Here is a 13,456-nt window from a genome sequence, read left to right as displayed (position 1 = left end):
CATCATGGAAAGCCTTTATATAGCCTACAGGCACGTGTATCGTGTCATAATCGCCTTATACTAGATGCCAGTCGTCATTAAAATTCCACTCCGCTCGCCCCCTGTCCATCACGTTTCTCTGGAGGACAAGCCACGGTGCACCGGTACGCCAGACTGTCTCCAACACCAAACTTGTACGAAGCCTTTGCCCAGAGGCACCCGCCGTACTCGTATATAGACACCCCCGTCATTTCGGATCCATCGTCGCTAGGCTGTGCGGCCTCGGTGACTTGTATCTTGCGATCTCGCGCTGTGGGCGTCTGTTGGATGCTTGTTACGGGTGTCGCGCCACTCAGGCGAGCCAGGGACGCACAGTCGACTGTCGTCAGAGGAGGCAACGTCGGATTTGGAGCTGCCACGCTGCGCGTCGTCGTCACTGTGGAAAACGTGGTCGGGGCCGCCGTCGCAGCCGCAGTTGTGCTCAAAGGCATCGCCGACTCTGGCAAGGTCGTCGGATCGCTCGACATGGTGAATCGTGCGACGCTTTGCCTGTGCGCGGTCAGTCTCGTTAACGGGTGGCACGCTTAGGATGACGAATCAACTCACGTCGCTGTCGATGACGTGTTTTGCGCGGCATCGTCGTTGTTGTTTTGTCTGTCATGTATCCTTCCCACCACCGCCGCGACGATGAGCGATACAAGGACTGTGATGAAGATCGATGTGAGAAGCCGGACTAGCAACGTCTTCCGCCGCTTTGCCTTGCTTTTTGCCCCCGATACAAGCTCCTCCTGGTACTGCGGCGGCGCGCCTTCAGCTCCGTAAGCCGGTGGCTGTCGAGGACTCGGGGGGTCGCAGTCGGACGGGTTTCTTAGTGTCGTCGAGTCGCTCCCTGCCGACACTGGTGACGGGGGGCTTCGGAGCAGAACAACGTCGCTCGTCGAGATGCTCACGCTGGGTGCAGATGGGTATCGTACGGGAGGGCCTCGGATGTCCATGGTAGGGCCCTTCCTATCGTCAGGATGGAAGTGCTTGTGTCGTTTAACATCCGCGTCAGAGTACCATGCTTGAGGCCGGGCGGGGATATAGAGACTAGGCGTGTGACGCCGATGCACGACGAAAATTCATGACGGGTCAGGCAGATACAGACAGAGCAGGCCAGGCAGGCCAATTGTGACCTTGGACTCGTCTTGTTGCCCCGTGCCAGTTGGCGAAGGTCCCGTAGTACCCCGATGCACCGATGCTATCGCCCCGTCCTGGAATGCTGATGCTACAAAAAGTCTCAAACCACCAAAACATGACCAACCATTGCGCTTATAGGGGAACACCTTCTCTTCACTGAGGACATAGCGCCCTTAGCTAGGGCGAGATTCCATTCAGCCGTTACGTCAACGTGATGTTGGCTTGAGAGGTGGCGGACCGACCGGGGCCAGACTGTTTAGTTCACGATGCTTCACCTGACCTGGGACTGCGCCAGTCTCCTGGAGACTAGCCCGAGGAAAAATCATAATCCTTATTCATCACGGGTGGGATTATTTACGGGTACAAATGGCTAGAGAGCCAACACTGAATAACAGCACCGTCACAGTGTTTACGATGAAAAGTGTGCTGCGAACATTGAACATGGGCCATCGTTGAATTATAATATATGTAAACAATATCATACAATTGCCACTATACTTCTTAGTGTCATCTCTGAATCTAGTCATCAGTGGGAATGCCCTCATTATCTCCTGGCTCGCGATATCCTGCCTGAGGCTCGGCATGGCGAGTGCGATCCTTGATTATGTTACTCTTGTCGATGGCTTCAGCGTCATCACGTTCTATCATCTGTGGCATTAGATGATGGGCATGTGATGTACGGGTGCGAGAATGCGATTGCACATACCGAGCTGTGCATCGGAGTTGGCCGTGGTTTCATCAATGGGATCTTCGACCTTGGAGTCGTCGGCTTGCACGGGGATTTCAGACTTGTCGCCCTGACGCGAAACGTACTCGTTGGACTCGGAAGACATTGTGTCGGGACTGCGTTGCAAGCTCTTTGCTGTGTGTTCAGAACTAATAGCAGGTCGTTTACACCAAGATAAACTGATGCGAATGATGCTCGAAAACAAAAAGTCGGATTCAATGAGTTGACATGCTGGATACTTATACATGAGGAGCTCAATCGTTTTGCTTTTGCAAGAGGAAGCGTCGCGTCGGCGTCCAAGGGACCTGCCGTGCGCTGAAAGTCATGACGACATGCATTTCAATGGGACGCTGCTGCTGGGGTCACATCAAAGCATCATCACCAACGGTCTGATGGAGTAGTGGATCACCGTACTCAACGATCGGAACAAACACTAAATTCCAAAAACTACCGATTGATTAATCTCACTGATCTGAGTTGGGATCTAGCTATTCACTAATCGATGCCGGGTGGAAGAAAACCTCCGACAGTAAACCAACCCACTGCATGCAATTCCACGGGAAGCAACGCTGTTTCATTTAGACTCTAAGACGTGCGTGAATGCTGTCAGCGATTTTTCCGCTTTCAACGGACAACCCGCGTTGTGCACAAGGCGCCTGCCGTGATTGCGTTCACGGAACGATTAGCATCGTCGCGCCGTCATCGTTGCTATGTTTTCACGCTACCACTATGCCAGCAGCCCCTTGCGAAAGTACGCGCGCTCATACCCATCCTCTGTCCTTCTATCCACTTCATCGAATCCCATCTTGGCGTACAGCGCAAAGTTCTCGTGCATCTTGACATTCGTAAACAGCTCCAGCGCCGTGCGGTTGCTCGCCCGCGCGAAATCCTCGGCGCAGCGCATCAGCGTCTTGCCGTATCCTCTCCCTTGTGCGGCGGGATCGACGACCAGGTTGTTGATCTGGACCGAGTCCCGGCCCTCGCTCGCATCCAGGACGATCGAGCCGACCACCGTCCTGTCGTAGTCGGCCATGAGGACGAAGACATCGTGCGTGAGTAGGAGCTGGGTGTAGTCGGCGAGCATGGGCGCCGGTGGCTTGCCGATGCGGGCAATGTATTTTGTGTACGCGGCAGTGACCATGTGCTCAATGCCGGGCACGTCGTCGCTACGGGCTCTGCGTATCGTCGTTCCGGAAGTGGTTGAGTTGGGTTCCTGCGCCATACTGGGTATCATATGGATTGTGGTGCGGACACAGAATCCGGTCGGTCGGGCGTCGGAGATGGCGGCAGTTGCAACCACTTGCATTCGAGACGAAGCCTTGGTTGGGGAGGGGCTTCATCGATCCCTGTGAGATGCAGCTCACTCGGATCCTGAACAAATCGTGTAGTACGTAGTAGTAGTAGTAGTCCATAGTTCCAGCAGGTCAAGCAGCCAATCACCTCTCTCTCTCTCCTATGAAGCCATGACTCAATTGAGAGCCTTCACCTAGGTGAGGCGCTGACAGCGGGTCTCGTCTGACGATATCGGGCGGCCGGCACCGACAGCACTGCTCAACTTGCATGCAACAAAACATCTGCCACGTTAGACAATCGCCCAAAATTCTACTTCGTATAGTAGAGCTCATCACTCGATGCTCTGTATCGGCGAGATAAATCACTGTCAAACGCAGGCGCTCCTGGTCCATATACTGCACTGGTCAGACCTGGTTGCTTAAGCCCGTGACAAGAGAAGGATAGAATCCAGCACTGAGAAAACTTGCCTTGCCATGCTCGTAAAAACTGGCCCATCATTTTCAGATAAGCATGAGGCACAGGCTCCTTCAGCATCTGCAGAAGGGTTTGAGTGAGCCTTGTTGGTCAGCGTCGACGTCGTGTCAGATCATCGGCCCTGCAGGTCCCAACACCTGGCTCTTGGCCTGTGTAGCACTCTTGCGGATAAATCAGCCTAATTTCTGGTCCTGCCGGAGACTTTTTGGGGCCCTGGGGTCAGGCGTGACCCAAAAGTAGGTTGCGCCCCCGTATCGTGAGGAATCAGCCTGCCAACGGGGCCGCAAGGGTTCTAGCTTCTGACACTGACACCTCCCCGATTGGTATCTATTATCGACGCCCGCCGGGGTAAGACCCACGCTGGTGCAGATATGGGTCGCCGTGTGCATTACCGGATGGGTACCCACGCAGTTGAGTAGTATTCTCAATTAGAATAGGATGAGAATGCATATGGCAGTTCTCGCTGGCGAAGCAATCGTTTTGCATGCCAAAGGTCAAAATAGAGAAGGGAAATGGGGGCAAAAAAGGAAGAAGATGCTTCTCTTGATTAGCATGTCATCTTGTATGCTCGGTTTCTTTACAACCAATCTTTCCTCTCCGAGCGAAATGCTGGCGTCCACTGCATAAATCCGAGGTGGTGCCTCTTACACAGAGACGCACGTCGATTCAAGTGCCATGATGCTCAAGGACGCAGGAGAACAGGCAATCATCTACGAAGTATGCCTGAGAATACTATACTGTACTTCCGTACGATGTATGTATAGGTACTGTACAACGCAGCGGGGCTCATGCGTGAAAGGAACAGGTGGAGGAAAGGATTTCTGTGCGACATTCCAGATCTTCATGTCTGGTGCGCTGCTCAACCTGCTGGAGGCACATGACGTGAGAGGTATCGGATGAGCGAATGTGGCTGGTGCCTCACCGACAGCCCCAAGGTGTAATGCCTAGATTGTATGTGTACGAAATAAATCGAGCCGCAGATGGTTCCGGCTCCCGCGCCGAGCCGCCAAGGTGTCGAACGACTGATTGGCCGGTGTGCTAGAGTGTGAAGCAATGCACGGCTGGCAGGTGTCAAAGGCGACATCCCCATCGGTCGCACGCCAGTCGCCCTGGGAATCGGCAGTCTGGTCCGATGATGCCATTTATTAGAGAGTTCCGTTCCCCACGGCGCTGGGCCCTTCGAGAAAGTGGCAAGTCAAGACATGTCAGCGCAGGCGATTGAGTCGGTCATCAGCGAAAAGTCGAGAAAGTCGTGACCAGATCTGACTAAGACTCTGCGTGATGGCGCCACCCCGCCTGACAGGCAGGCGAGGGCCAATGACCGCGGGCGACGAGCACGAGTGCCGGGCCCACATGTTCCACATGGTGCACTGGGCATCCAGGATAACGCCATCCACGCCCCGTAGCACCCAAGCAGAGGCAAACATCGCCTTGACACCAGGCATTGGCACGCCATCTTAGCCTTTGCCGCGCCAGCGCATCCTCCCCCTCTGCGTTTCCAAAGTAATGCTGCGAAGGCAGGACCCCAGCGCTTATCCGCGTCCGGGGGGCTCCCCTGGACGCTCTGGAGCGAGTCGACGGAAGAGGGAGGACGGCCGACGTGTTGCAGCAGCACTCTCTGCAGCAGGGGGGCCGGATTGCGCAACCTGCAGACGGGCACCGCTTGACTGGGATGAACTGAACACTGTCGGTGAGTAGCAGCGAGCGAGACGGTAGGATGCGTGTGCATGCAAGAGCAAGAAGGAAAAGAGGGAAAAGCAAGCACAGAATACATGTCGCAGCAACTGATGGTCGTGAGCACTCACTCACTGGCTGTTAGTGCCTCTTTCCAGGGACGTAGTATAGTGGCACTACCCACCTGGCAGTGGCGGGCGGCACCTGGGCCCCCAACGGCTTCGGCGGTCGGTCGGTGGGGAAAGTCGCCGTACCGACAGCCGCCCGCTGCAGGCTCTTTCCTCGCTCCCCCGCCAGCCCTCCATTTGATGTCGGCGCAATCACCGACACCCTTCCATCCCCGTATCTTGCGCTCAAACTCCAGAAGTGTCCGAGCTTGCACTGCGTTGCTTATACCACGACCCGCGCCCCGGGCAGCACGCCATCGACAGCGCCGCAAACACAAGCCTGCCCTGCCCGGTCCGGTCTGACACCCTGTGAAACCGGATGGCTCCCGGTTCCTGCTGTCGCCATCACCGCCGTATATAGACGCTCCGCGCCCATCGCCCCCTCCCCCTGCGACGTCGCCTGCCCTGGCTTCACCGTCGCCATGGACGCAGGCTCCGTCTTGCGAAACCGACATCTGCAGTCGCCGGCTACGCCGCCATCAGATAATGACATCTCTCGCAACCCGTCGCGCGACGGCGACGGTTCCACCAACACCTTGACTGGAGACTCGTCGACGAGCAACCAACAGGCCCTCCGCGATAACTGTAATCGACGACGGCCCCAGGACGAGGACCACGTCCGCCTCAAGAAGATGCCTTCCGAACTGCTCACCAAGACGGTGAGCCCCTTTCTCAAGGAGCACATCCCCGGCATCTACGCCCCTATCGGCAAGGGCAAGAGCAACGACACGACCGACCTCACTCCTGCCCGCAAGGACCCAAACACGAGGTTTTGCTACCGTCATCGCCCCGACTCAAAATGTCGCCGAGCCGCCGACGAGACCAAGATGGGCTTCATCCAGAGTGTAAGCCGCCGGACGCCCATCGTGATCCGTTCTTGCCCCTTTTGCTAACTTGGTCCAGGAACTCAACAGCCTCCCCGTCGCAGACCAAGAAGCCATCACCCATGTCTGGTCTCTCTTCTCCGCCGCGCCCGCCAAGCACCGCGAGTTGATGCTTCAGGGAATCATCACACAATGCTGCTTCCCTCAACTCTCGACCGTGTCGCGCGAGGTCCACGAGCAGCTCAAGATCGATTTCCTTGCCGCCCTCCCCGCCGAGCTCTCCTACAAGATCCTTTGCCACCTAGATACCGTCTCGCTTTGCAAGGCTGCGCAGGTCAGCCGGCGGTGGCGAAACCTGGCCGACGATGATGTCGTCTGGCACAGGATGTGCGAGCAGCACATTGACAGAAAATGCACCAAATGTGGTTGGGGCTTGCCACTTCTCGAGAAGAAGAAGCTGCGGGCATGGAGTCGTCACCAGTCTGCCCACCACCGACATGATCAGGCTCAAAGCCAACAAAACGACCCCGACCGCGACCACGACGATGATGCCGCTGTGAGCGATTCTAACAAGCGGTCCCTGTCCGTCAGCGACGATGGGCCTTCTAAACGCCCTCGACTCGATGGCGCGTCCCATTCGCGATCACAGCTCGAGGTCGAGCGCAAATTCCGCCCGTGGAAGGATGTGTACCGCGATCGATACAAGGTCGGTTACAACTGGAAGACTGGTCGGTGCGCTATCAAGACCTTCAAGGGCCACGAGAACGGGGTCACTTGTCTGCAGTTTGACGACGCGATTCTCGCCACGGGTTCGTACGACACGACGATCAAGATCTGGAACATCCAGACGGGCGAGGTGATTCGAACGTTGCGCGGCCACACGTCGGCCATCCGGACGCTGCAATTCGACGACTCAAAACTCATCAGCGGTAGCATCGACAAGACCATCAAGATTTGGAACTGGCAAACGGGTGAGTGCATCAGCACATTACAGTGCCACACGGAAGGCGTCTTGTCGGTGCATTATGACGGGTGCACTCTGGCGTCTGGTTCTATCGACAAGACTGTCAAGATCTTCAGCTTCGACACCAAGCAGACGTGCTGCTTACGTGGCCACACGGACTGGGTCAACCACGTGCGCATCGACTCGATGTCACGGACCGTCTTCTCGGCGTCAGACGACATGACGGTCAAGCTATGGGACCTGGACTCGAAGCAGTGTGTCAAGACGTTCAAGGGTCACGTTGGTCAGGTGCAACAGGTGCTGCTGATGCCACCGGACTTTGAGCCGGATGGCTACCCCAGCGAGGACTTGACGGATGCTCTCTCCATGCACAGCAGCCGCAGCAACACGCCCACGCCTACGACGGCTGAGCCGCCGGCCGACGTGCGTGCCTCGTTCGGGTCGGGCTTCGCGTCGGACCCGTCGAGGCCCCTGCCTCCCAAGTACATGCTCACGGGCGGGCTCGACAACACGGTGCGCCTGTGGGACATTGAGACGGGCAAGTGCATCCGCAGCATGTTTGGCCACGTCGAGGGCATATGGGGCCTTGTCGGCGACACACTTCGCGTCGTGACGGGCGCCAACGACTCGATGACCAAGATCTGGGAGCCGCGGTCCGGCAAGTGCGAGCGCAGCTTCACGGGCCACGCGGGGCCGGTGACGTGCGTCGGGCTCAGCGACAGTCGGATGGCGAGCGGCAGTGAGGACGGAGAAGTGCGACTATATAGCTTCGAAGGTGAGGTTACAGAGGAGAGGGGGACACCATCGTGAGAAAGACGCACAACACAGACACACACACACACACACACCCTGGCGGGTCGCGTGGCGGCGATCAAGACCAGACGGCACCACATCATCAGCGACGACTTGCTATTTCGCGCATCCGGACATTTCTAGGCGTTTGACACGAGATACCACACGGCCGAATTTCCTTTTTTCACTTTGTTTTATTGACTGGGCATCGCGGATGGCGGCGTACTGGACCACATGCTGGTATGGAATGGGTGTATTTTCATATCTGGGCTCGCTGCAAAGTGTATGGATGGAACCTGTCAAATTTGTGTCGGGATAATTCGGGCGGGAACGGGCCGTCGGCTTTGAACGGGGTAGACAAACAGCAGTGCTTCTGGCTTCTCATGGCGTTGGCTCTCGGAGCCCTGCAATTTCCGTGTTTCGAGGTCACAACCCGGTTAGATAGGGTCCGCAAGAGACAACCAAGTATGATTTGCACGAGTGTTCCTGGCCCCAGGGCGTCATAGAATGGCGACTTGCGACGACGTCTAGTGGTCTCCAAGGTGAAGGTGTAAGCATCGAATCGGAATTATAGCAGAGAGGATGGTTGAAGTCGCAACTTGTGGCAGTTGGAGTGCTGCAGCTTCGGCGGCTTGTCGCCCCGACCGACGAGAGAGTTGATTTGAGACAATGTTGTGTCACTCTAGTTCGGCTCGTCGGGCGAGCTGTCGTCGAGATGGGCTCGCGCGCCGGCACACACACACACACACACACACACGCAGGGGCAGGGGCAACACCACGGTGTGGTGCAGGGCGGAGGTGGGGGAGTTGAAGGGGGAGGAGACACGACATATCTCGGATCCTCGAGCATCAGAGCATCACGGTCGAAGTCCCCGATCCCAGGCTAGCGCCCGGCAGGTTCGATCACCTGCAGGCTAATCAATCCAAGCAGGTCACTTGACCCATCATGGTTCTCATTCTCAGCCGCCAAAGCTGAGTACGTACATACATACAATGTCAACCAGTGGTGGCGGGCTGGCCCATCAATGAGCCTCGGCAACTCTGACGGTAAATCACCGGGACATACATCTACAATGAAATGCGTGTGTCCCCACTGAGACGCAACCGTGCGCTGCTGGCCCGATGGCTGGAGCTGACGCCTGGTGGTGTCGGTCCCGGTATGTATGTCGGGAACCCGGTCCCTCCCGGTGCCCTGCGCTTGTTGCACGTTTTCCCTTTCTGTGAAGTAGTCGGCATTCGTAAGTACGGGGCGGAGCGCCGATGGGTGGGTGCGACGGGGGTCGTGAGAGCCGAGACGCAGCCGGGATGAAACGAACGAAAGTGGAAATCTGCAAAAGCTCTGGAGAGGACGATGCTAACTTACTTGGTACGAAGTAGACGCCAATGGCTCGTTACCACAACGTGAATATACTACTGTACGTACGTAGGTAATGTTAGTAGGGAGTGTCAATAATAACAGTGCAATATTAGTACCGACCAAGTTACTGCCCCGCGGCGGCACGCCCGCAACCCCGCAATGCGTCTTTCACAAGCTCGGCTCACTCACGGTGGAGTGGAGATTCCTGTTGGAGAGAGAGAGAGAGGCATTGGCGGGGGAGGAGGAGGAAGGAGGAGGAGGGCGAGTGGGTCCGTTCGGCTCAAGGCATATGGCGTCACACGGGGTACGCCCGCCGTTCGGCTCAGCGACGAGACAAGTCGCCCGCCGGCTACGGGCCCAGAGCCGCGGGCGGACCAAGAGCATTGGAAGGACCTGGCGTCACTGACGAGATCTCGTCAAGGGAAAAGGTCCAAACATGAAGAGAGAAAAAGAATATTTGAAGAATCAATTGAAGATTGTATGCATAGAGAGCTCCGTTCTGACAAACGGTAAGACATCGAATCTTCATCACTCTCTCTCGTCTACGTCTCGGCAGGCCGCCCGCTCCGGCAACACGGGGGACCGCCCTCCGTCTGCCCGGCACGTACCTTACCTACCTATACACCACTGACACTGCACGCCCGACCGCCCACCGGCTGTGGAGGCCCCCCCCCCCCAGACGCCTCCCGATGAACCTTGGCCCGTCTGGTGCAGCATATACGGGAATCATATGTCAAAAAAGGGCACACACACACACCCAGCCCAGCCCAGCCCAGCTTAGCCCGGCCAGCCCGCATTCAGTGTCGTGTGTGTGTGCGCGCGAGCGCGTGTGACTCTTTTCTCTTTGGAAGCATCGCCAACCCTCTGCCTCCTCTCTCTTTCTCTCCCTCCTCAAACCTTTCCATACTCGGCCTCTCCTCTACTCTGCCGTTTACCTTTTTCCTTCCATCCTCAATCGCATCCCGTTGTTGTCTGTGGACCGGGGGTTGATCTTGTGTGCGCGTGTGTGCTGTCATCGTCAGTCGCCGTCGTCGTCGCCGTTCGCCTGGATTTACACGTGAAACCCGAAGTCGGCCTGCTTGCTGCCTTTGCGCGCGAACCAACCCGCAACCGCAGCCAATTCCCCCCCTTCGCCGTCGCACAATCCTTTCGCGGCTCGTCGCAATCGCACAAGAAGCGCGACGACCTTTGTTAGCATACAGAGACCCAAGGGGTAGAGTCAAGACCCGTGGTTCCTCCCAATCGCTCCGTTGCGACGCCGCCGCGACTCTCACACAGAGACACCCGCCGCCGCAATGCCTCGGACAAGTGACGGCAACAAAAAGCCGCCCACGGCGGCCGTCAACCTCATCGGTAAGTTAATTTAAATGGCCACTTTTTGCGATTAAACACCCCTTCTTCGACACGCGTGGACTTGATTTACTGACTGGCTTTTCCTTTTCGCGGTGTTGCAGCCGGAGGTGGTGCCGGCATGATGGAGGCTCTCGTCTGCCACCCCCTCGGTAAGTGTGCCCCCAAGCGCGCCTCGCCGTCTCGCTCATACTGCCTGCCAGTCCAGTCTCTGGCGGATATCCAGGCTTTTGGGTTTGCAGCAGCCTGACGTTTTTCCATGGCAGACACAATCAAGGTGCGCATGCAGCTCTCGCGCCGCGCGCGGCAGCCCGGCGCCCCCAAGCGCGGCTTCGTCAAGACGGGCGTCGAGATCGTCAAGAAGGAGACGCCCCTCGGCCTGTACAAGGGCCTCGGCGCCGTGCTCACCGGCATCGTCCCCAAGATGGCCATCCGCTTCACCTCCTTCGAGTCCTACAAGCAGCTCCTCGCCGACAAGTCCACCGGCGTCGTCTCCGGCCAGGCCACCTTCTTCGCCGGCCTCGCCGCCGGCGTCACCGAGGCCGTCGCCGTCGTCACCCCCATGGAGGTCATCAAGATCCGCCTCCAGGCCCAGCACCACTCCATGGCCGACCCCCTCGACGTCCCCAAGTACCGCAACGCCGCCCACGCCCTCTACACCGTCGTCCGCGAGGAAGGCTTCGGCGCCCTGTACCGCGGCGTGAGCCTGACCGCCCTGCGACAGGGCAGCAACCAGGCCGTCAACTTTACCGCGTACAGCTACTTCAAGGAGTGGCTCAAGGAATGGCAGCCCCAGTACGAAGGTGTCAACCTGCCCGGCTGGCAGACCACCCTCATCGGCCTCGTCAGCGGTGCCATGGGCCCCCTGAGCAACGCTCCCATCGATACCATCAAGACGCGCCTGCAAAAGACGCCCGCCGAGCCTGGCGTCAGTGCCTGGACGAGGATAGCCCGCATCTCGGGCGACATGTTCAAGTATGTGCTTCCCCCCTTGGTGCAGGAAAAGGCACCTACAAACGCTAACGCAACCCACAGGCAAGAAGGCTTCCACGCTTTTTACAAGGGCATCACGCCTCGCATCATGCGCGTCGCCCCCGGCCAGGCCGTCACCTTCACCGTCTACGAATATCTCAAGGATAAGCTGGAACGCAGCAACATCGCTTTCGTCGGTGGCCAGTTTGAGGAATAGGTGGGGGCGTGTGTTGTTTTGCTGGAGCGTGGCATTGCATAAGACAAGAAGACTTAGGGTCAGCCCTGTGCATTTCTCGTCGTCGCAGCGCGGCACCCGTCTGCATGGTGTACTCAGTGTTTCATAGACCTGGAACTTTTCATTTGGTAGTGAGCAATTCATCAATTCTGTGGCTTCGCTTTGGGAGGGGGCTCTGCCGTGCTGCATGACGTTCTATCTTTTTGGCTGTAAGAGCATGTGCTGCCTCACCTGCCAGGACGCTTCGGCCGGCTAAAGCCCTGACGGGCCGCGACCTTGGGGTGCAGGTCATCGTGCACCGACTGCTCCGTGATCTCGGCGGGCTCCTCAACCTCAAATCGTTTCTCGAGCTTCAGCCCCGCTTCCCTGTCCGCAATTTCGAGCACCGCTCGCTTCATGAGCGGGTACAGCATGCGGCTCTTGATGGCCTTATTTCCTGGCGTGGCAGGACATGTGTAGAAGAAAAGCAACGGCTCCTGCTCGGCGCCGTTGTGTGTATGCGTGTATCGGTAGAAAGTAAAGCGCGGCTCGCTCGAGGAAATGGCTTGGGCGAGGTCGGCGATGGAGTTTGGCGTGGGTGACTCGGGGACGAGCTCGACGACTTCCGTTTCGGAGTTGATTTTCTGCAATAGTCAGCAGACAGACACTCAAGCACAGCGGAGGAACATACAAGCATGACAACCGTCCGCGCCTTGCTCTCGAGTTCCTTCAGAGCCGCAATAGCCTCCTCAGTTACCGGCATGGCCAGGCTCTTGCTCAGGTGGATTTCCCGCGTGCCCGTTCCAGCGCCAGCTTCTTGCTCCGCTCTCTTCACCTCGCCCAGCGTTCGCTCCTCTTCCGTCAACGGCGCCGCCAGTTTAGCGTGCGCATCGTGCTTCTTGAAGCCGTTGGGGGTCAGCTCTTCAGCCGTGGTCGTGAAGATGGTCTCGCGAAAATTTTCGGTGCCCAGCTCTCGGACGAGCGTCAGCCGCGTTGATGCAAACAGCATCTTTTGTCGAACGGGCGCCGCGTCGGGGACGTAGGTTACGGCTAGGAACTGTGGTGCGTCGTCGAAGCGCCGCAGGATGAAGTAGCTGGCGACATTGGGCTTGATGTGCTCTTGGAGCGTCGCGAGGTTGTCATCGAACGAAGAAGATTTAGAGGAGATCGAGGTGACGGGTACAAGGGCCTCGCGTTCGATGCTGACGACGAGGGCAAAGTCGTCGGGCCGTGCGACGAGCGACTTGAACTGCGCTTGGAGCTCCTCCGAAGCTGCGGTGGGTCAGCGTCATCATCCAGGTACGGGCGTCACGGACGAGAGAACAACGTACCTGATATTCCGGACTGCATTTTTGAGCGATTGGGTTCCGGTAGGCTGTCGTGAGATGATGGAAGAGGCACGCTGATCTCTGGACGCCCTTGTTGTCACGCAACAGCTAGGAGGAGGATGGAGGGGCGGGGGAGAGGCAGGTTGCCCCGCTGCCAGGGGG

At 57.7% G+C, this 13,456-nt stretch overlaps 6 protein-coding genes across 6 annotated transcripts; 2 read left to right on the top strand and 4 right to left on the bottom strand.

Annotated features, from left to right (window-relative positions):
- Positions 1–11: 11 nt before the first annotated feature.
- Positions 12–1,102, bottom strand: JDV02_000590 (uncharacterized protein). The gene is made up of 2 exons (XM_047981415.1): positions 586–1,102; positions 12–528 (listed from the first exon to the last, which is right to left on the bottom strand). The coding sequence occupies exons 1-2, from the start codon at positions 972–974 to the stop codon at positions 78–80; spliced, it is 840 nt and encodes a 279-aa protein (XP_047837375.1). The 5' UTR covers positions 975–1,102; the 3' UTR covers positions 12–77.
- A 503-nt stretch (positions 1,103–1,605) lies between these two features.
- Positions 1,606–2,161, bottom strand: JDV02_000589 (uncharacterized protein). The gene is made up of 2 exons (XM_047981414.1): positions 1,865–2,161; positions 1,606–1,799 (listed from the first exon to the last, which is right to left on the bottom strand). Exons 1-2 carry the CDS (start codon positions 2,130–2,132, stop codon positions 1,678–1,680), a joined length of 390 nt encoding a protein of 129 aa, XP_047837374.1. The 5' UTR covers positions 2,133–2,161; the 3' UTR covers positions 1,606–1,677.
- Positions 2,162–2,612: 451 nt separating this feature from the next.
- Positions 2,613–3,798, bottom strand: JDV02_000588 (uncharacterized protein; the record flags this gene model as incomplete). Its single annotated transcript, XM_047981413.1, has 2 exons — positions 3,646–3,798; positions 2,613–3,561 (listed from the first exon to the last, which is right to left on the bottom strand). The coding sequence occupies exon 2, from the start codon at positions 3,189–3,191 to the stop codon at positions 2,613–2,615; it is 579 nt and encodes a 192-aa protein (XP_047837373.1). The 5' UTR covers positions 3,192–3,561; positions 3,646–3,798.
- A 1,858-nt stretch (positions 3,799–5,656) lies between these two features.
- JDV02_000587 (uncharacterized protein) lies at positions 5,657–8,570 on the top strand. The gene is made up of 2 exons (XM_047981412.1): positions 5,657–6,338; positions 6,397–8,570. Exons 1-2 carry the CDS (start codon positions 5,916–5,918, stop codon positions 8,089–8,091), a joined length of 2,118 nt encoding a protein of 705 aa, XP_047837372.1. The 5' UTR covers positions 5,657–5,915; the 3' UTR covers positions 8,092–8,570.
- Positions 8,571–10,232: 1,662 nt separating this feature from the next.
- Positions 10,233–12,147, top strand: SFC1 (Mitochondrial succinate-fumarate transporter). Its single transcript, XM_047981411.1, has 4 exons — positions 10,233–10,783; positions 10,885–10,932; positions 11,047–11,755; positions 11,816–12,147. The coding sequence occupies exons 1-4, from the start codon at positions 10,726–10,728 to the stop codon at positions 11,967–11,969; spliced, it is 969 nt and encodes a 322-aa protein (XP_047837371.1). The 5' UTR covers positions 10,233–10,725; the 3' UTR covers positions 11,970–12,147.
- Positions 12,115–13,426, bottom strand: TWF1_2 (Twinfilin-1). The gene is made up of 3 exons (XM_047981410.1): positions 13,298–13,426; positions 12,658–13,238; positions 12,115–12,610 (listed from the first exon to the last, which is right to left on the bottom strand). Exons 1-3 carry the CDS (start codon positions 13,314–13,316, stop codon positions 12,215–12,217), a joined length of 996 nt encoding a protein of 331 aa, XP_047837370.1. The 5' UTR covers positions 13,317–13,426; the 3' UTR covers positions 12,115–12,214.
- Positions 13,427–13,456: the final 30 nt, after the last annotated feature.

Source organism: Purpureocillium takamizusanense, chromosome 1 (genome assembly GCF_022605165.1).
Source record: "Purpureocillium takamizusanense chromosome 1, complete sequence".
NCBI classification, from domain to species: Eukaryota; Fungi; Ascomycota; class Sordariomycetes; order Hypocreales; family Ophiocordycipitaceae; genus Purpureocillium; species Purpureocillium takamizusanense.
Note: the sequence above shows the minus strand (reverse complement) of the source record. Positions and strands in the feature narration are given on the sequence as shown.